Raw genomic sequence first — 22823 nt, forward strand, 5'->3', positions numbered from 1 at the left:
TAACAGAGCGGTGTTACTTAGTGCATGAAGTAAACAGAGATATTATGTTTCGGTAGTTTTTTCACTCTGACATTTTACCAGGGTGTCTGAATGTCTGGTCCTGTAAATATAATTTCCTTATTAGTCATCAACAGATAAGAGGGTCCTGAACTTTGTGAAAAAATATTTATTTGCAGGTTCCAGAAGCTTTCGTTGTGCTTCATTTCCAGATTGTGATTGTGAAGTTTGTCAGGATTTTGATCTTGACCAGAGTAGTCCTTAACTGGCGCTTGGAAGTCACTGGAAATAAGCAAGAAAGAAGGGGAAAGAAGTTTTAAGGCCGAATAGCACCCAGCTCCCGCATCTGAGCTGTGCCTCGTGGAAGCCTCTCACTGAGGTCCTGTGTTAGTGGTTTCCTCCCACCTGTGCTGCAGGTACAGCTTGCTTTGGAGCTGCAAACAAGGCCTTCGGTACCATTTGCAGTTATTCTGTGGTCTCGTGGGTTGCTAGAGAAGAGCTGGAATGAACGGGAGCCTGGGGCACCTCCGAGGGCATCACAGCTGTTAGATTTCTTTACTGGCTTTGGCTCGGCTCCAGGACGTGCTGAAGCCCATGGAAAGATTCAGACGGCACTCCATCTGAATGAACCAACAGCACAGAAATGCCTGGCGGAGGGACACCAGAGGTGGGAGAGGAAGGTGGTTTGCATACTGACTCCTGTTTCTGATGGCCTTTTAAAAATATCTTTTTGCTCCTATCAATGTTTCTTAGTGTTTTTTCCTACATTGAAGCACTAGTGGTACTTACATGAGCCTGAAAGAACTCAATGAAAATCAGTATGTGTGTTACTCCATTTATATTGCAGCTATTTACATCTCAGAAACTGCTTTTTGTTATCATGTTTTATGTTTTTTTGTAGGTTTTCTGTTTAAAAATCCTTGATCTACTTCTAGCCAATGAAATTAACGATTTAATTAATTTGTTATAACTGGTGGTGCTTACCACTGTTAACAAACATCTTCGTTTCTTTACTTCTGAAATACATTTCCGAATACATGCTGTCAATACGAGTTCCCCCTGAACAAGTATGAAGGGCGCGTGCTTACACATTCAGATTCCTATCTGTAAATGTTTGCATAACCTATGCATTTGTACATTTGAATGGAAAAATGTATTGAAGCTTTTCAGAAGACATCACTGTACTCCAGGATGTTATAAGCAGCCTTTAGCCTTGTATACATAACTATTATGCACATGGCTGTTTGCTATTTAAGTACTCCTGGAGTGTCTGATGTCAGCTCCTTCCCTTAAATAAAATCCTTGGGACATGTAACACCTGGGTTAGAGCCAACTGGCTTTGGTTTGCTTCCTTCCCAAATGCTTTCATTCATAAATGAGCAAAATGACTCCTCGTGTGATGAAAAGGAATCTAGGAACTCATTGTGAACACAATTTTATAAAAAGTATGGCCATATTTTCATTTTTCTTTAATAAACCTCAGTGAGACTTTGATCCAGCTCCCAATAAAATCAATGGAACGATTTCTTCTGACTTCAGCGGGCATTTGTCTTGGACCGTGTGGGCTAACCACAGCAATGGGGAGTGGAGCGAGCAGCGGGCATGGAAAGAGTCTGTGAATTTTGTCCAGTCCTCTGCCAGTGGGAAGGACCTGATTGCCACCAGAGATGAGAGATTTCTGACTTCTGCCAACATGAGCTTCAGTGCTCGAAGAGGACAACTGTCACGTGGCAGTGACCGTGGAGGAATCCAGACCTGCACTGAAGTAGTGTTTCTCTTCCATACTTCCATGCTCCTGGGAGGAAAGTACAATTAACAGAACCCTAGGGCCTGAAGGCTTGTGGAAATGGCTGTTGGAACAAAGAACAATCTGGGGAGAAAAAATAATTGGAAGCCAAAATCTTTGAAGAAATTAAGGCTGAGTTGAATAAGCATCTGGAAAGGCATAATCTAATTCCCCGGAGGCACGAAGCTATCTGTGGACTGAGTGAATGTAAGGTTAAGTGTCAGGAGAAGAGGTATACATTGGTGTGCAATGAGTCCAGATTTCCACGGCAAAGTATGCACATAATCATGCCCAAAGTTGTCCTGGTGCACTTCCCTCTTGGGTCTTAGAATCAAATCCTAAACTCTTGGTAATGCTTGTTGTTGTAAGTGACCTCTCAGAGGTGTGTCTGTTACAACAGGGACCAGTTTTTATGGACATTGCAGACTCAAATTCATGCTGTTCATTCCTTGTCTGTGCAGGCAGCTTGGAGATGCTCTCACTGCCTATCCTCTAGATGCAATATTTTTTTATTTTTTGGTAACCATTACTACATTAAGCTTACTTTTATTTCCTGCCGCCAAGGGTCAGAACTGTCTGCAGTGCACTGTGTTATGGTGACTCTCGCAATTTATCACTCTCAGCTCAAGTATTGCTTTAGGTGCTACCATATGGTATTGATGAATAGTCCAAAAGCCCTATATCTAGTGGGGCTTCATCTGAACAAGTCTGTGAAAATACTGTTTGCTTGGGTTTTTGTTTTTTGCCCACCTGATGCCGTTTTAGAATAGCTTGAAGGTGGTTATGACTGCTTTGCAGCAAGAGGTAAAGCTCCCTTCAGGCTAGGGAAATATGGGAGGTTGGATTTAAGGTTTTGTTTGATCTCTGTTCATTCTACACTGCCTTAAGAACAGAGGGTTTTAGTTTAACAAAATGATGTGAACATCGGTGTGTAAACTAATAACATTTACTTCTAGCAGGAAAATTATCAGACTAGTCACTTTCTTTGAGAAAGCTGACATAAAGAAGTTCAAAGGTGCACAAGAAAGTTGTATGACTTGCCTTTCATTTTTCACGTTTCTCACTCGACAGATGTCAGGAAACCTTAAAAGCTTTAAAAATATTTTCTGTGAATGCTTTCAGGAAGGAAATGTTCAATTCCAGTCAAAACTTGTTTCAGCACTTAGCTTGGTCACCTTGGGAAGTTAAATCCCAATTTCATTCAGACTTTCCAAACCCAGTGACTGTACCTGATTTCATTTGATGCTGAAAGACACTTCCCTTAGAGAAGGATGTTCTTCCTGCTTGCATTTGTGTCCCAGGACTGTGACGGAGTTGTACGGGCATACTCCTGCATTGCAGGGCTTCTGGTAGCCCCGTATTTCAAGCCTGTTGAGCATGGCAGGGAGTAGGTCAAACTCTAAGCTGATGTAGTTGGCTTTCATCTCTGGCCTAATGTTAGCTACTGATATAGGAACCTCAACTCTATATAAATATTGTAATTATTTTTGAAATAACTAGCGCCAGTGTGGCTAGCTCAGAATATAATTTAAGATAAAATCCAGATCCGTGGTGGTTTGAAAGTGCAGTAGGCATGGTGTCCCTCCGGTGTAAGCTCATCACTGGAGAGATGACACTTGTTATTATCCTTTCTTGTTCTTTGGTTAGTCTTTCCACAACCTTCATGTAAATCCACCTCCACAGCAGAATATGCATTTAGGATCAAGGTCACAAAGCGCGTCTCTGTGTTAACAAGGGAGGAAATAAGAGCAGACCTAGCTCTTCTTCTAGACCCGTTATTACAAACACCATCTTCTCTCACCCGCTGGTTTCTCTATACCTGTGGTTCAGGCTGCAGCTGCTTACTGACAGAAACGTGTAAGGGTCACAGTGTTGTTTGTCTTGGTATTTCTCATGATGTAGAGGTATTTAGGAATGCAGGATGGCTGAGGCGCAAGTTCTAATTAATGAGTATGATCATAATCTAATTAGCGTGCTGAATATTGCCAACACATGTAGTTTTTTGGATTTTGGTAGCCCTAGAAAACACACATCACCCTGCAAAATAGCACCAGCTCCTGTCAATTTACTTGTCCTCTAAGTATTACCAAAAAATTTTTTTTGGTGTATTTGGTGATTCTGAAAATGATCCAATCACAGAGATTTGCTAATTCTGAAAATGAACCAATTACAGCGAAGTTAAAATGTTTGCCATTTATTTCCCAATAAATTCACATGACAAACGCAACATGGGTAGAAAGGCTTGAAACTTGAGCAAATTAATTAAAGGTCTTCAACAGACAAATAGTTATAACATCAAATTGCCTTTTTTTGTTTAACAGGGTGGAAAGAAGTCTTACAATGGGCCATGTGGGGGCCGTGACTGCAGCGCTGGATGCAAATGTTTTCCAGAGAAGGGCACAAGGGTAAGTTTGTTTTCGTTAATACAGCAATTCCTTGTGTCCCTCACCAATTTCGGGGGGGGAGGGAGAAGGGGAGCGTGAACGAGAACCAAGTTAATACATCTAATTCTCAATCTAATGACCTCATAAAACAAGAGAAGTGAAGAAGACCAGCTGCATTTCTAATGTTCCTGGCCAAGATTTCAAAATCTCTTCTGAAGGCTTTACAAATTGTTAGCTTTGCAACAGCTCTTTAATGGGATCTCATTTCTTTATGTGATCTGAGCCTTAGTTTAAAAAAAAGTCAGACCTTTTAAAGCAGATTACAACAATTGAAAAGGAAAACGTAAGTACTGTGAGTTTCCAGTACAGATTTTACTTTTTTTTTTTTTTTTTAACTGTAATAGCTTCTGTTAGTTTGTTGAAGTGTTTTTGACTTCAGTAGTTGCTTATGAAGAAACAGTAACTCTGAATGTAAGGGCTTCCCTTCTCTTGAAGGGAAGACCCTCTCTTTGAGGTCTGCATTTGAAGTGATCAAATGTTTAAGCAAGATTTCTCTAAGACTGCTTAATTTCTTTTGTTCCTGTGAAAGGGTCATAACCTTTATGTTAATGCAGCTGGCTACTTCCAGGCTTAGGGTAATGCAGAGCTGCTGACTTCACTTTACCTTAAATTACAATGTTAATTTTTATCCATACACTATCTACTTAATTTCTCGTAAGCTCTCTGAAATGTTTTAGCGTATATCAAAATGAATCTGATAGATTTTGCTTACAGAGATGAGAAGAGGAAAGATCTGCATTGCAGGTACCTGAAGAATTAATTTGGAAGGGTTTAAGTTGGGGGGAAATACCATTTGTCTTGGTCAATGGTAATAAAATTATTTTTGTTATTCTTACTGAAAACATATGATGTGTTCAGTCTGTCATGTAAGAAAAAAATCCTTGTGTTTATTGTTTATTTATAGAACAGGAATAAGGTAAAAATAGGAGGAACAATATTATCAGTTCACTGAAGTGATCAACTTTCCAGTATTTCAATTCATTGTTCAATATGTCATTAATATTTCAGTAATAATTCCTAGCTATTTATTTCAGATGAATGTATGTCAGATTCATACCATAATACAATGGGTTTTCTGTTCATTTTAAAGGTATTTCTTCAACTCTCATTTCCTCCATTTCATTTCTGAAGCAAAGCTTATAATGTGAAAATGATGTATTTTGCAGCTGACTGTTATCCCACTTGAGAACTTAATAAAATCATTAGCTCTCCTAAAATAATATGATGCTAGCAGGTTGGAAATAATTTATTTCTTTATTGAAAAGTTGTCCTCTGAGACCAAAAAAAAAAAAAAAAAGAAAAGAAATTAAGTCTTAAACATTAGCAATCCTCTTTTTTTTTTTTTCATGTGTATTTCAGTGACACAGTATGGGTAAACTCCAGACATCACTTTCTAGGACTGAGCTTAGGAAAATGTAGTTATATAGAAATGAACCTAAGCAGGTGCTTAAATGCTTCACTAATTGCAGACAGACTTGAGTGTGAATTCTTAATTGATAACTGATGATATGTTTGCTCTGGAAGGATAAAAATTCTTTCAAATCATCATGTGGTGCAAACATGCCTAAACAAATAAGTGAAAGAACTTTGCAAGGAAATTCTCAACCTAAAATATGGGCTAAAGCCAATTACTCAACACCTTACGTGATTAGGTGCAGTAAGGCACAAGCCTGGTTTGGTTCTGGAACAGAATATCCTCTAAATGCTTTGACCTCTGGATAGCAATGGGCATCATCCTTCTGTCTCTTTATATTGCTGGGGTTCAACGTGATTGTTTGAACTGGCCACAATGCTGTTGACCTTGCTGTTTGAGCTCTTGGTATCTCTTTTGTTAAGATGTCACAAAGATTTCAGTCTGTTTTCATTGCTGACCTGAGAACTCATTTGGCTTTTAGCTTGTTTCTTACATGACCTGTATCGATAGGCATTTTCAGTCCTTTAAACATATGTTTCATCCTACTGAGGCCTGTCTGTGGAGTAAATTGTCTGCTAGAAGTGGTAATCGGTCCCTTTTACAACACTGCTTCCATCAAGCCATACCAAGCCCTGCTGACACCTTCTTGGACATCTGCAGACAGCTGCTGGAGTCCTGCCATGCCAGAGGACAGGGAGGTGACTGGCTGAACTGGGAAAGGGGTTGATGTGATTATCTATCCTACAGCACTGCTTGTTTCTTGGAGGAGACCATACAGCCGGAGGCTAATTCCTTGGCTTCCTGCCTAGCTTCTCCTCCACTGCTGCAAGACCTCTGAGTTCAGGACAGGCAAGTAGGAGACGGGACTCTGCCAATGCCCTGAATCCTTTTTTAGTTTAAAAAAAAAAAAAAAAGTTTCAGCTGTCAAGCTGTCAATTTACACAACTATCTAGACCAGAGTAAAGCTAAGCTTTATTTTTAAAAGGAAAGAATAACTAAAATGCACAATAAAAATGACAATAAGCTGACACCTCAATGGAAACAATATTGGCAATGTCCTTAAATGTCCTCTTCCTTGGAAGTACTGCTGATCAGATCAGGCTGTGATGAACTTGTTTCTGAACAGATACTTTAAAAAAAAAAATTAGGCAAGAAAAATGACAGAAGTGCCCAAGTCCTGCTGTCAGATGAGTTAGGTACTTCTCATGAGATGGGACATAGGCATGTAGAAACCTCTCATCTCCGTGTTCTTGTTTTTGCTGTAGACTGTTAATGCAAGTACAAGATACTTGTTTTCATTTTTCTAACCCCCTCATCTTTAAGATAGAGCTTGGAAGACAACTAATCTCTATAAAGGGAGTCGTCTCTCTGTGAAATGGGATGGGATTCCTTTTAGAAGGGACGGTGGCTCAGTGTTTGCCTAGCACCCTATTGGGGAGTTCTGCTATCGGAGAGATAAGGTACACCTGCAAGAGCAAAATTTCATTTGTGTTAGTTGTCCCTGTGGCTTGCATTAATCTTGGAAAAGCCATAATGGTAGCTGATACGCATTTTAGGCTGTTTAATAATGTTTCATGTAGTATTTCAAAGCCCACATGAGAATAAATCAGTTATTGAACCATCCTTCATCTTAGCCAGTGATTCAGAATTGGTCCTTGTATCCAACGACAAGCTGATGAAAAGCCTGGCTCTGTGTAATTTAATGGGAAAACTCCTGGGCCACGTTGTGGCCTTTTTTTATCAGTTCCTGTTAGGTAAAGATTCATGGGTAACAGTACAGTGATTGTACAGGAATCTACTTCTTGGTGAAGAGATGTCAACTTCTCTGAAAGGTCCCATCTAGGACCTCCTCTGGAAGTTCTCTTGGAGGTCAAATGAAAAGATTAAACTGAGTTTGTGGCTCTCACCATTTAAGTTCACAAGAAGATATCCAGTTGATTCCCCTTAGCATGTTCATTTGAGGCAGTGAGAGAAGCTAGCTTGCATGTGACATAACAGTTTTAAGAGTAAATGTAAGAGCAGGAGAAGCCCACCAAACTGATTTTGGCTGGTTATAAATCTAAGAACTTAAGATGTGGTTGTTTCAGTTCCTTTAAACTGCATTATTAGAACTTAGGCTGACTTTTAATATGAAATCTAACATAATGTTGTAAAAAGTACCAAGTAGCATCGCAGAGATTGAGAAGCCCGCGCTACAGCTGGAGTCTCTAGATGAAAGTGTGGGGTTTCTAAATCTGTGTCCCTATTCTCATTTTTCTGGCCAGCTGAGATGCCAGCTATCAACTAGTACAACCTGGCAATTTTAAAAGGAAGGCCACTTTGACAGTGGAGGTACCCAAATGTGTGTGCATGCAGTCTTTTGGAAAGGGAGGCAGTCTGAACACAAACTTACATTTATTAAACCCATTTCTGCATACATTTTTACATGCAATCCTTCTGTTTCAGAGCAATAGTTGATGGGTACAAAAGGAAAGGTGGAAAAAGCAACTGTATTAAATTATAATGGAAGTGAGGGAGTGTAAATCCTGATGCTCAGAGGGCTGGAACCCTCCAAGACAGGCTGAGAGTGCCAAGGCCAGGCAGGATGGGGCTTTGGGCAGCCTGGGCTGGTGGGAGGTGTCCCTGCGTGTCCCTGCCCATGGCAGGGAGCTGGAACTGGGTGATCTTTAAGGTCCCTTCCAACACAAGCCATTCTATGCTTGCTTATAATGAAAGGCTGGATTTCTAAAATATATAGTCCTATTGCAGGTGAGTAACCTACAGCTAGAACACTTGTGGGACTGTCAGGAGAAATTAATGTTAAAAAACAAAAAAAAAAATTTCATTCCCCTTTCTCACTGTTTGATCCATAGTTTACAGGTAGGGACGATGCCCTTTGAAAACTTCGTTCTGTATTGATAACTATCTTGGTAAGCAGTGCTCTACAGATAAGTCAGCAGTAACAGGAGGATGTTTTTCCCAGTTTGCAATTTCAGGAATGGTAGACAGCCTGCACCATTTCATCTCTGCAGCTCATTTTGCATTAGTTTATGATAGTGCTGGCTTTTTTGTTTTTATATGCTGTCATCTACTTTCAAACACTTGCAAAGATAAAGTAGCAGCCACAGTCCTCATTGCAAGTAGACCTTCTCTTGTTGCCCATTCACTTATCATGGAATTTAAAACAGTATTAGGATTTGTTTTAAACTGTATTCAACATGTGCTGGAGCTCTTCAGCTGATACTAATCTTTCATTTTTTCATTCAAAGTCCTGTCCTCACCTCTCCCTCCAGAAGAAGAATTTCAAGAAAAAAAATATTTGGAAATTATTTCAAAAGCTTCCCAAATTAATCAGCAGAGATGGCATCCCAGGCAGCTTTTATAGCTTGGAATCACTGTACAACGGGAGAGCTTGGTGTTTCCAATTATATTATTTTTTATATTTATATTATTTTATATATTTTGTATAAATTATTTTTGGTGTCATATGTTGTCATGTCAAATAATTCATTTCTTACACATCGTGTGTTCTTTAAAGCCCATAAAATGTAATACGATCAATTACAAAAATATTCATGGTATCTGCAACCTCTTTCATGTCCACACAGGAAAAAATCCACACAGAACCTATTTCTAGCTATTGATGTGGTGGAAAAGGAGTGTGTCTTTAGGATGAGATGGTACTGAGAACATGACTGACACTTTACACTAAATCTTGTCTGGTCATATGAAGTAAAGGACCGCTGCTGTGCATCATGCCTTGGAGCTCATCTCCTGGCCTAGCCTCACTCAAAAGAAATCCTGTTCATGGATTCCTGCACAGTAAGTAGGAAAAACTGAATAAGATGGAGAGATTTTTCTCAGAAAATGCAGTCATAATGTGAATTAAAGGCTAGTATACCCAGAGATATATGCGAGTCCACAGGTTTTCTCTGAAGTTAAAAAATTGATAGTAAGTGTAGTGCAAATTGTGTGGACAGTCAAAGAGTTTCCGATAGAATTATTGCATATCAAATAGTCTGAAAATGATAGCTCCCCACTGTTCAGGTACTGAACAGCATAACCTGAGGTCATATCTCTGGATGATTTAATCTAATTGTTGTCTAGTATAAGCTAATGTCGCATTGGCAAGAGATCTTAGACTAATGTTTATCTGGAACTAATCCCCTCAACTTAATACAGGGTGCACAAAGTGTCTCTCGTGATAATTAGTTGAAGATTAGTTGACGTTTCATTGCTATGAAATTGTGATAATTACAACTTGTATTTTTTGAATAATATTTGCTGAATTCGTCTTTGGCTGATTAAACACTCTAATTGGAACAGTTTAGGGATTTTCTGATGAAACACAATTTCTTCGGAAATGTCAGCTCAACAAGAGTTTTTTTTTCACAAGTGTTTTATGTAAACACGTTTGCTGGAGATAAAATTCTGTTAAGCCATTGGTTCCAACTCCTTTGTTTTTGTCTGATTTCCTTCTACCAGGCTTGCCAAACATTTTAGGACATAGTGATGTCATTTCAGTATCTGTGGGCTGCCGGTTGGCTCACCATACCAATTAGAATTGAACCAGGCTTTGAGATGTTGACATTTCCTTCAAACCAGCAGTGACATCGTATGTCCAGCTCTACATTTATCTTAGTGTACTAACTGGAGTTAATCAGCATGGTAGAGCTTAGTGCTGGGATCACTATATAGTTATTTTGGAAGATCTTTTCACGCTCAAGATGAGGGATTATTGCGCTATAGTAGAAGTTCTTGAGAAATGTTGGCCATTTGACAGTGATCATACTTGCTAGTTATTGCAGTATGCTTAAGCTTGGTCAAGCAAGACAATATACAGTGGCAAATGCTACTGAATTCATATACAAGATGATGGAGTCAGTCCTCTAGTTAGTGTGAGCTCAGAAAAGGAGGTTAGATCAATCCAGTGGAAAGGAAATGCTTCTTTATTCTAGACTGAGTTCTTCGTCATCTAGATTAAACTGATATGTGAAGCCTGAATTTCTCTGCTTGTTACCTACATGCAAGTATTTCTCTCCAGGATCATTCCTCTTTAGGATAAGTACAGCCAGTTATTATTTCCTGCTGCAAAAGAATCCAAAAGTTTGGACCAGGCTACGTGTACATTTTGTAAAAATCAAAGACAATGGTCTCCAGGCTTCCGCAACTGTTATTGTCTGTTCTTTCTTTCCAGTTGCATTGTAGATAACCTTGCACTCCAACTTTGTTAAAATCCTGTGTCCAGACCTCAGGAGTTTGGATCTGGTAGACTGTGCTAGGTCTCAATACTCAAACTATAATCCCCTTTCTGACGGATGCCTGGAAGTACTGCCTATAATGTAGTTCTGGCCTGCTTCTCTCTGTTTCATCTGTTTGTGTCATTTTATTGTCCTTTACTTGCATCTGAAGAGGAAAGATCTTGGACTTTTGCATATGTCTGCTTCATATAAGAGTCTCCACCATGCCTTTCCAATTTCTCTCCATTCCACATCCTTTCTATACCAGTTGACTGTGTAAAGCCTTAGATTGAACTCTAAGGTGGACAGAATGTGCACAGCAGCTTAGGGTGCAAGGCTGCTGTCTACCAAGGCTTCTGAGCACCAGCAGTCATCCAGAAGGCAGACCCTTTACCTCCAGATGTGAATACAGAGCTGGACTTTGTTTTAAATTGTCTCGATGTGCTTGACAATATTGCAGTACTTTCACCCCTAGTAAATATGGGTCATGGAATGTATGCAAATGATGTCAAATTGCTGTTCAAATCCCCTTCTGGGTAAGCAACTAAAGCACCGTCATTAGATTTGGGAAAAGGATTATCTATAAAGTTAAAAAATGTTGGCCATCTGTTCTCTGTTGTTAAATTTTGGCAATATTTTGAGAGAAAATGAGGTAACAGTTAAGTCAAACAACTTATGTACCAGCTGCTTTTTTAACAACTGCCAAGAACTTTTTTTTGAAGTAATAAAACTAACTTTGCCAAGTGCGGCATTAAGCAATTATTGTACATATCCTCCTGACCCAACCTAAACACACTGAGCCTAGTCCTCTGATGAGAACCACATCATATACTAAACCAACATGGATAAAGCAGGTCTCATTGCATCTGAAAGTATCCCTTGTGCAATGGGTATCAAGACTAAAACTGCTTGTACGTACAGGTAGCCACTTCGATGATTTGTTTTGCAGTTGGGCTGAAAGGATTTGTGTGCTAAATGAGGCAAAATATATTCTAGGAAACATATCCCATTAAGAAGCTTTCCACAGCTTTGGAAGCTAACCAGAAACCATGGCATTGCAGTGTCACCAGGGTGGCTGAGGTGACTCTGTGACCTGAAACTGTTTCTAAATCTGTCTGCAAGGGTAGCGTATTTTGTAATTGTGCTGGGCGCCTGTGTTTACTTATGAAGTCAACCAGAACATGGGTCCTCAAACTGTGCTCCATAGAGTACTTCCAGATGGCTTGGAAAACCCCAGCAAAGAGGGATCTGTCACTGTTCAAGCAATAGTTGTAACCCAGGATTCTTTTTTTTTTTTCTTCCACTTTCCTTTGGTTTTGGAGCATTTAAAAACTTTGCTGCTGCATCCTACAGTGCTGTGAGATGTCCTAGCTTGAGAAGATATGGAGTCTCATTCCACTGGGTGAATGAGTTTTCTATTTCTCCTTTCTAGTCTAAAAAAAATCTCTGCTTTTCTCAGAGCTTCTCAAAAGTGAGGTGTTACTGCTATGGATTTAAGCTTGAGCTGTTCTTGACTACTGAAAGGTACGTAGTCAGCTGCTGGCTGGGTCAGACTGCTCTGCCATGTACTGTGGTGTGTCCTCCTCCTCGGAAGAAATAGGAAACCGATTATCTCTGTTCTGATGCAGGTGCTGTGAGCTGAGGGTGCAGGCATGTTACCCTGGGAATAAATGCTTTGTAATTTCTTTTTTGTTATACCATCTGCCATGGCTACCATTGGTGATCTGGATGGGTAGAGTCTTGTTCCCCTTGAGGTCAGTGCCGTCTCTCCCTCTGATTTCATTTCATGTATACAGTCAGATCAGAAGACAGAACCAGATGAGCCTTCTCCCTCTCTCCGTGGAGCCTTGCCTTGGCTGGACTTCTGTTCCAGTGTTGTATCTTCCTCTAAGACCCCTTTCTCTAAGCCCAATAATGATAACAGTTATTTGTACTACAGATTTGCCCCAGATGGACAAACCAGAGAGTTCAACAACAGTTGCCCTAGTAAGCACCTCTGCTTCTTAGGTATTGGAGCAAAAAAACATCCACACACCCAATTGTTTTCCTTTGTAAAAATTATCAAGTCTTCCATGGCTATGAAACGAAGTGTTTGATGAATCTGTGATGTTTTAGTTTGCATATAACTTCTTAGAACAGGGTGAACATTGATGCTTCAGTTTCTCTCGTTCACTGGTATTTTCACATGAAGAGCTGTAAATGTTCCTAAAGTTTTCTATCAGCCACTTCACCTAGCAGTCAGAAAACAAATAATAATTCCTGTAGAAAGAGAAACTCTCCAATATCCTGCCAAAGACAGGAAAAGCAAATGTTAACGTGAGCCTCAAAAACTTAGGAACTCTAGTTGGGCCTTTGCTTAAGTAAGGCTGTAGAATTTTGTCTGATGTTTCCTGCAACAATGTCTTGGTTGAAAAGAGACGATTAGTGCTCTCTTAGATCTGTGAAGTCACACAGGACTTTGCCTTTCCTCTCTAAGCAGTTAACAGGCAAGAAGAGCCATTATCCTGCCTCAAAATTACCCAGTTGGCATTGTCTTCCATCCCATTCTATGTCATTCGTGTATAGGATTTGCCACCGAGACTGTGTCCCAGCAGTCTTCCTCCAGGTTAACTTCTCTTTATGACCCCATTTTCTTCCTACTTCTCTCACCCCATCCCAAAATTGCCCATCTTCTAACTCTGATTGTTTCTGTATATTTGGTCCTATACATGGTACTAATTATTTTTAAGCTCCTTAAAACAAGAAGAGGTACCCTCTGCAGAACCAAGAGCCTTTGTTAAAGAGTTTCCGTTGGCAGGAAATGAAAGGTAGGACAGATTTTCATCGTGTTCACTTGAGTAAGTTAGCCTATCAGGAACGGAGTTATCACAGAACCAATCTGTGAGCAAGGCCTAGTTCTAGGAGATTTGGCCGACAGTCAGGGTAGGAGTCGATTCATGAGCCAGGAAAACAGCCGACAGCAGGGATTACTACAAAGCAAACTTAATTAAGCAATAGATAGGCAGGAAGTACGCCAGTCGTGGAGCCTGCAGCCAGATAGAGCAAACAATGAAGATGGTTAACCAGGCAAAACTGTGTTTGTAGTGGTAAAAGAGGCTATAGTGCCAATTAGTTGGAAGTAAAGCCAAATCCATGGGTCCCCCAGGCTAGCTGTCCCCTTTTCTGGGGGGAAAAATGTGCAGTGTTTTTGGTGTGAATCACAGCCTTTCCTGAATGGGAAACCACACATCTCATAAAATTGGTAGAACATCCTGATGCATCTCAGCTTTCCATGGTGACTGAGGCTGGAAAACTGTTCAGAGGTAGTTTCTTTGCTTCTGAAGAGAAAAGGACGTGTATCTATGGTTTAAAAATAAATAAATAAATGGATAGTACCTGTGAAATAACTGTAGGTTAACGCTTCTTTTTAACTCTGGTATATAATACCTCGTGTGTCTTTAATGGAGATCGACAGACATTCTCCGAGCTTGGAAAAGGTAATAAAAGAAGAAGAAAAAGCAACAACAAAAGGAACGGAAGTCTGAATCACAACCCTGTTTATGCTTTATTGGTGGAAAAGAGTTTATTTCAAACATGAGTTTTTATTGCTTAGAATTGTCTGGGTTCTGATTATTACCTGATCCTGCTGATGACACAATCTGTCTGGTAGGTTTCAAACAAAAGATGACTTCCTCAAAAAGGAATTTCATCTGGGAGTAGGAAGGAATTATTCTAAGATCATGGAAAAATGCAAGGGAACCATTTGCGAGTCATCTGAGAAGTGAAAAGTCAGTGATTTGGGGAAATGAATAGGAAGAACTTAAAATTTTGTCTATGATTGATCTTCATCGACATTACAAAGTATTCTTAGAACAAATGCAAGATTGGTATAGATCTTGCATTTGGTAGGCAAGGAGAAAGGGGAGAAGGTATTTCCTTGTGTACCAAGAATGTGAATGCTTGGGGATGTCCAGGAAGAAGTCAGGGACTGACTTTCTAAATATTTGATGGTGAAGAAAATGAAACAAAGGAGAAAAGCAGGGATTGTTATTGCAGCAGACATTTCACATAGGAGATCTAACCAAAAAGAAAAGGGATTAGTGGCTTTATTTTGGGCTAAAAAGGGGGCATTCAAATAACCGAACACAGTGGGAGTAGGAGATAATAAAGAGTGTACAGGATACAGAATGATCTGGCTGTGAATCTGGATATAAGTTGTATAAAAACATCTAGAAAATGATGGAGCACGTAACCCTTAGGAAAGATGAGAGAGCAGTGGGCAGGATGGTGTGTTCTGAGCTTGGATGTAGGAATGAGATGTAGCACGATGGAGGGGAAAAATGGCGGTTTCTAAAAGATGCTGTATGAAAGACTTCAGAGTTTAAGTATGATAAAACTGAGAAACCAGTATAACAAGATAAAGAAAGAGGAGCATCAATTTTCCCTCCACCTTATTCTCTAAAAGTAAGAGGAAAAATTCAAGTGTTTGCTACTCTCCTCCTTTTAGGCTGTTCTTTAGGGGCGTTTAAGCTGTTGCTGTCTAATATGTCGTAAATCCATAAGGTAGTTGTGAAAATGTGCTTGTTCTATCTGATGTTAAGCTCCCTTTATGGGTGACATTTCACACTGACCTCCTGTGGGATTGCCAACACAGAAAACTTGGAGGTAAGGCCAGGACTATAACAAGAAGGGGATGTCAGGGTCGTACCATTTTAGTGGTCTGAAGAGCAGCCTAGATGTACTTGTCCTTTTTAATAGTGGGTGATTTTGAAAATATATATATTTTTTTAATCAGTAGAGCATTGCCAAAAGTAATAAACAAAAAGTCCAAGTAATTTTAAAAATATCTGGTTTTAATCCATGTTAAATACAGTACAAACAATGCACAACTTTGAAGGACTATTAAAAAGAAATCTATAGTTGTCTTTTAAAGCTTCTTGTAATTTTTTGAATGATCAAAGAAAGATCCCAAATAAAATCACTCAACATGTGCTGAATCCTCAGTGAACAGTAAATGAATTTCTTAGCATCCAGTTACAGAGCCGTGGGTGATGCAACTGTGCTTAGTTTTGTCTTCCAATGTTCTGTAATGCTGTTATCTTTTGAGATCTCGCAAATTTGTGTACACGTCCATGTATATGCAATACTGTGCTGGAACAGTCTAACTGAACTTGTTCTGCTTTTTAGCTGAGCTGTGTCCTTTCCGCCTGCTCCTGAAGCTGGAGTACGTGTTAGCACAGCAGCAATTCTGCTTCAACACCACATGAATTCTGCTCACATCTCTATTACCAGACCAGCAGCATATGTCTGCCTGTGCAGCTCAGCATTTCATTCTCCTGGCAGATTCCAAAAATACAAGCAGAAGTTCTAAATGTGGAAAAAAGAAATAACAGAGGCATCAGCCAGGGTATTCTTACCGTAGGTATGTTTAATGTAAACTGCTACAGTTAAGGAAATAGATTTTGGTGAAAAAAGAACTGTAAGCAGTTTCTATATATGCAGAGCCTGAGTTCTGCAAGGCAGTCACTTTTTATCGCATATTTTCAGGTTGTACCTGTGTGTTAGACATGTTAGATGTAGGTTACAGAGCCAAGGAGGTGTCTTGGATCCAAGAGTCCTGTCCCCTGTGTTTGCAAGCTTCATCAACAGTCCTGTTCAGTAACGTCGTTTTCTTTGTTTATCATAAATATGTTTTTGTTTTGTTTTTTTTTAACTTGAACTTGTAACTGAAGCGATGGCTTGTTTGGACTGATGAACAATGAAAGAAATCACTGTCAGAAATGCAGAAGTTACACTTCTGGTAGATGCACAGTGTAACAGGTCCCGGTTGTTGGGAGCAGCGCAGTAATGCTCAGTCTCAGCCCTTCCTGTGTATCACGGCGCAGGCTTATCAATAAGTTTTTTTCATTGGAAACACAGTTTACTGTACTTCCACAAGTACATCGAGGACAGCTTGCCTCGTCATTGTGAATCATGCTTTGTGAATAGCTGGGATATAAAACAGGGTATTTGTACGTGAGAAGTATAGGTAATAGGTATTTGCTAGCAAATCTTTAAACAGATTTTTTTTTTTTTCTGTGTGAAGCTTGATTTCCTTTGATACTTACTGATTGCGCTGGCCATTTTGAATACTGACACGATGTTGTTGTGCCCTTTCTTTTATTCTGTTGCCTAATGACTGAGGATCCCAGCTGAGACGGGGAAGTCCTGCAGGGCAGGGCAATTGCAGACATACAGTAGGAGACGGTTGGTGCTCCAGAGGCCTTTCATTCTGAGACTTACGTAGTTGTGTTTTCTCGAGTTTCAGTCAAGAATCTTTACTTACCCAACTGTATTTTCAGGAAAGCAGGTGTCTTTATAGAAAACCTTTTGACATCAACTACCAGAAGCTTGCCACTCTGTTTTCACAGGTCTCATCTTAAGAAATAGTTTATGTATTCCTCTGAAATATATTTACTCTCCCAATTTGGAGCCATGTGAAAGACAAAATAGCAAAAGTCATTGTTCTTGCCTCATTTTAATTAGGGCATGTCTTCCTAACAGTACAAAATGTTTTTGGAGGCTATCAGCCTCTGGAATATCCCTAGCAGTTGAAGTATAATCCAGCCTGGCTCACAGCAAATTCAAAAGAAATAAATAAAGTCTGCATGCAAAATTGAAGCAGCAGGTGGTCATTCCCTGTATAACTCCAGCTGCACTTGAGCTGTAAATCCAAAAGCATTACAAAACCAGCAACAGGATACCCGTTGGTTCCTTGTAGGCTTCGATCAGTGTTCCTGGGACATTAAAGGAAATTTTCCTAAGATTTAACGTTTTCTCTTGAAACAATAAATGACACAAGTGTTATCTCCAGACTTTTTCCAGAGCGGTGAACTAACTAAACTTCCTTGTTTTTCTAACATAAGAGACTAAAACCTGAACTAATCTATTCTAACCATCCCCTTCTCTTTATCAGCCGGAATGTGTGTTAACTCCTGAGAACATTTGGCTAAATCACAGTTCTGCTTACAGTGGCTTTATTTGTGCACTGCCTGACAGAAAGCAGGCAGGGTTTTCTTCACAGTGTTAATGTAGCTGATGTATTCTGCATTTTTTCCCTCCTCGCTCATGTCAGGTGTATCACATTTAGGTGTCTTTAGACTTACTTCATCTGATAACATCGTATCTGCCTTATGCAGTGCCTTGGCTTTCTGCATGTTTTTATTGTTACCGATGTCAGGAACCCTTCGCTATACTGAAGGAGGCCAGGATCTTCATTTTCAAGCCTTTAAAGCAAATTGCTTTCAGGCTTCTAAGAAAGTCTGCTCACGCAGCTATTTATGTGGGCCATTTTATGTGAATTTCAGATAAGAGAAACATGGCCTGGTATATTTTTTTCACACGTGCTTAACAGAAGCTGTGCACATGCTACATGTGATGTTGGCAGGATGTTACAGCTGAAGGAAGTGCACTTCTGTAAACCCAGTCTCCTTTGCAAAATAAAGACTTTGTTTTGGAAGTGATGATTGTGGCCATGCTGGGTAGATGTGGCACTTGAGAGCAGTGTCCATCAGCTTTCACAGAGCTCCAGTCCAGGGCACCGCCCTTGGAGGAGGTCTCAGGAACCGTTCTGTGAGCTGCCTGCTAGAAACACACACAGGTTCCCAGGGTTGAACTTCTCATCAGCACATGCATGCATACACATGGGACACTTTTCTCCCTATGAAGAGACTGTGTAGACATACTCTACCCTCCTTTCTGCCCCTGTGTTATTTAATATTTTTCGTGAATCCGTTCAGTGCATGAATAATAATTCACAAAGTAGAAATAAATGAAATACAGGTGCATGTCTGTGGGTACATATGGGACGCTTAAAGCAGTGTGTTACGTGGTGTTGTATATGGACAATCTACTTATTTTCAGCCAGGCTAGCAGAAAGTGTGCTGGCCCTCTAATGAGGTTATGGTTTCTTTGCTGTTAAAGCAAATGTGTAAAAATCTTCTGTGATAATGATTTTCCACTAAGCTGGTGGAAGAGAGACCACTTGCAACTAGAATGCCCTTTTGAGGTTATCCCTGGCATCTTCCCATTCCTGGGGTTCATCCCCATGTCTTTGAGGGGTCATGACATGAGTGTGCTGAGAAGTGTAAACAACTTACTCTGCTTATTCCATCGCTAGGGCATGACATCTTTCTGTAACATTGACACGGCCTCTCAGTAGTCACTTGTTTTCATCACTCAAATTGTGTGGAAGAATAAAACTCTCAATCTCTTTCAAAATATCAATATGGCATGATGCTTGACATGGCCACAGGAAAACAGGAAAGTATCATCTGCTTATTAGCCTACCCTCTCAGCCTCCATCTCTGACAGCAAAACCTTACACTTCTTGATTTCACTCCTGACTTCACAAAGGATTTTGAGTACTTACAAGAGGTGAAGATTTTCTCTTCAGGAGATGGACATACAGGAATGGGCCGGGAAAAGGTAGGAACGTGGTTGTGGTTTTTTCGTGTCCTACAGCATCACCGTGTAGTTTGCCCTGGAGAAGGAAACAAGCTATGTGTCCCTGAAGGATGGTCAAGCTTACATGGTTTTTCCATCTTGTGTAATAAGCTTCTTAGAAACCTCCAGATCCGTGATCCTTTCCAGGCCTCCTCTCTGAGCAGCACAGTTTTGCTGTGTTCCCAAGCTGGGACTTGCTGTGCCACATCAGAAGAGTGGTTTCCTTACCCTTGCAAAATGAATTTGGGGTTTTTATTGTTCATTTGTAGCATGGCTTAATGAGTTCTGAGCAGTCGTGGTGCTTGTTGTGTCTTTCAATGATACACCAAATCACTTATAAAGACCTGCAAAGGTCTTTTAGAAAAGGCAGCCTTTGACTTTTCTTCTATCTTACACTTTTTCAGTAAATGCCTGTCTTGGTACAAGGGAAATTGAAGTGGGAGTGTGTTTCATTTAAAACAAAAATAACATCCTCATTAAATAATCCTACACTTAATTAAATTTCCTCTGTTTTAACTGGACATAATAACAAATAACTGTGACAAACAAAAATAAAGATTCTTGAGGAATACTGATTTAGCTCTGATAAGATCCGTCTGGCATATACATAATTAATTTTGTTTTCACTTACTAACAAGTTCAGCATTTGTTTCACATTTCCTCTTTGTACTTTGGGGTTACGTACAAGTAAAGCCTAATAGATTAAAAATATTTGACTTGAAGCCTAAAGCTCCATCTGTAGTATTTTTTATAACTGTTTTGGTTATGTATTTGAAAGCAGATGGTACAACTGGCTTCTGTCTTGTAAGTACGTGAGGACAAACAAGTATCATAAGTTCCCTATTTGATAATTGGGAAGGTACTGGAAAAAATGGCAAAAAACAATGGCAAGTCTCCACACTGTTAACGGTACAGCTGCAGTTATTATCTTAGTAGCCAACTATGTTAATCTGAATTGCTTTGAGTGCTTCAGACTACAGCCATAAAATTCTTAGAGAACCTGGCAGAAATTACCTCGGAAAAGTCATTTCATGTTTGCGACTGTTTGCATTTCCATTCTTTGCTGGGCTCAGCTGTTTATCCTAGGGCTGTGTCTGTACTGTCTTCATGAGCTCAGGTCAGGTGTTACCTAAGGCAGCAGCAAGTGACTTGGCACGCCTATCATACGTTGTCATGAGCTCCAGCAGCTCACCCGTCTCATCAGTGCACGTCTTGTCTTTTAGAGGGGGTCTGTGGCCAATTCAACTGACCAACGCAGGCTGTACGGTATGTAACTGCAAGGAAAGTCGAGTTACATGGCTCAGACCTGGACCTGTCCCTTCCAAAGTCTTGCCTTGTTTGAGGATGGAAGGCTTGTTAATGAAAAGGTAGCTGCAGTTCCTCGTAAGTCTGTAATTTGCTTCTGGCTTTGGAAACTACAGCCAATCGTGGGCACATAGAGTGAAAAAAAGTCTCTGTGAGTTGCAAATGTCCATCCCCTGGAGGCTGACTAGCCCTGGTCAAGATAAGTGTCAGTATAAATAGTTTACTTTCTGCCTGTCCATCTGGTTATTTCTTAAAGTAATCCTCTCTGAGATATTAAATGTACATCAATTCACTTCAAGAAAGAGTTCATTTCTCATGTGCCTGTTCTGTGTGGAGATGTTGGTCTGGGAATAGATGTAAACTAAACTGTGAACATGAGGGTTAGAAGAGACTTGCATGCTTCTACAAGATTCATAGCTGCTTTTCCATCCCCTCAAGAGTTCAGCAATAGAAATATCCCCTGTAAAGGCGCTGTTTTTCATCAAAGTTAGATTGGTTAAAGAGCCCTGAAGACAGTGTGGTTTTGCTATGGTAAAACTAAGAACTAAGGTTCTGGCATATGAAACTTGCATGAGAAAAAGCACTCACGGAATTATTCTCTTGTCATCCTGTCTCAAGGCCTCATGAAAATGGTCTGATTTTATAGAGTACAAATAGAATTAATACAAGGGATGGAGGAGAAAATATATTGCCACCCACCTTTCAGTGGTTTCTTGCTGAAGGAAGAGTAAAGCAGAAATGAGAATTTCCTTCTGGAGGAAAACAGTACATTTGTTGTATCTGGTGTGGTTTTTTTTTGGTTGTTCTTGTTCCTAGCTGAATTTTCTTTAACAGATACTTGTGAGTTGAGGCTTGAGTTTTTCAAGTACCCTCTAAGAGGAGTTCTGAAATTGAACTGAATTCCTTGTTCCTGCTATTTAATGGTATTTGGACCTCCTAATATCATTGTTTTTCTAATGAGCTGCTGAAGGAGGTGTGGTTATTCAGTTTCTTCTGACACAACAGTGACTACAGAGTGCCTGTTGTACCAGTCATCTTCTGGGAATGCCTCATCGCTTCTGATGGGATCTACCTGCCAACTCAGCACGTGCTTATGATGTCACTTTCCCTGCTATTGCCTTTTCTTTTTATTTCCTTCCCTCCAGCATTAAGGACAACATACTCTATTGTTATCCCTTGTGCAAAGTGAGGAACTGGCGCAGCTAGATAGCACCGCGAGTCCGTGCTGATAGTAGAACACAACCAGCTTGCACAGAGAAGGCTTTCCAAAAATGCTGGTACTAAGGTATCCTGCACTCTGATATTGAAATGAGACTCTGTAGGTATGGGAAACTTGTAGCATTGTAAACGATAGCCAGAGCTCTAGGGAGACATTCACGCTTGCAACATAAATACCAAAAGAAAAGAAGGGAGGCTGTGGGAGAAGGAAACTAAAATGGGACTGGTTTTCTTGCCATTGCTTCTGTTGTCTTCAGCATTAGTTAGTTGTCATTGCCAGGCCCAAACTCAGTAATACAACTGACATCCTCAATGAAGACATAAACAAAAGCTGAGGACAATCAGGACATTGCAGGACTATGTCTTCAGAACCAATTTTCCTTAAGGAAGTCCGTGAACATATTTACAGTTGTTTAGTTTTAAGAAATCTGACTTGCAGGTCCTCATTTGGGGTAAATGGTGAGCCAGTCCTTCGGCAAGCAGACTATCACGAGCACGGTAGTATCTCTTTTGAATGGAGGTTCATGAGCACCTTCTCATGGTGTCTGCCATTGGCTTTTAACTGGGTTCATTTTCCTCTTTGCCAGTAGAAAGGAGTGTGTTGCACAGGATACTTGTCCCTTTAAAGGTTCTCAGGAACAGGCGCTGTCAGGTGGGGTGAGGCTGCAAAACTGGAGCATAGCCACATCCCCTCTTCAGAATAAATCCTTCCTCTGCTCCTATACATTACGTTATTGGTGAAATACATCAGCAAATGTTTATAGTCAAGGGAAGTTTGTACTAACACTGTCATGCAACTAATCTGTTTACATTATAAGTAGGGAACACTAATTTAGCTCCATTTTGCTCCAGATGCAAGCATCTTATTAAATATTTATAGTTGGGCTAGACTGTTTACTTTGCACCTCATAGGAGAGTTGCACTGGGAAGATCCAGAACACCTGGGCTTTAGTGAGGTCTTAAGTTTGCTTCCATGT

General features: G+C 40.1%; 1 protein-coding gene across 1 annotated transcript in view; it reads left to right on the plus strand.

The window, feature by feature from the left end:
- Positions 1-22823, plus strand: part of COL4A6 (collagen type IV alpha 6 chain) — a 126974-nt gene that overhangs the window by 40823 nt on the left and 63328 nt on the right. The window contains exon 4 of the mRNA XM_040572623.1: positions 4105-4188. Within this exon, the coding sequence (XP_040428557.1) occupies positions 4105-4188 (84 nt within the window). The remainder of the gene's footprint in view (positions 1-4104; positions 4189-22823) is intronic.

This window comes from Cygnus olor, chromosome 13, assembly GCF_009769625.2.
Source record: "Cygnus olor isolate bCygOlo1 chromosome 13, bCygOlo1.pri.v2, whole genome shotgun sequence".
Taxonomy (NCBI): domain Eukaryota; kingdom Metazoa; phylum Chordata; class Aves; order Anseriformes; family Anatidae; genus Cygnus; species Cygnus olor.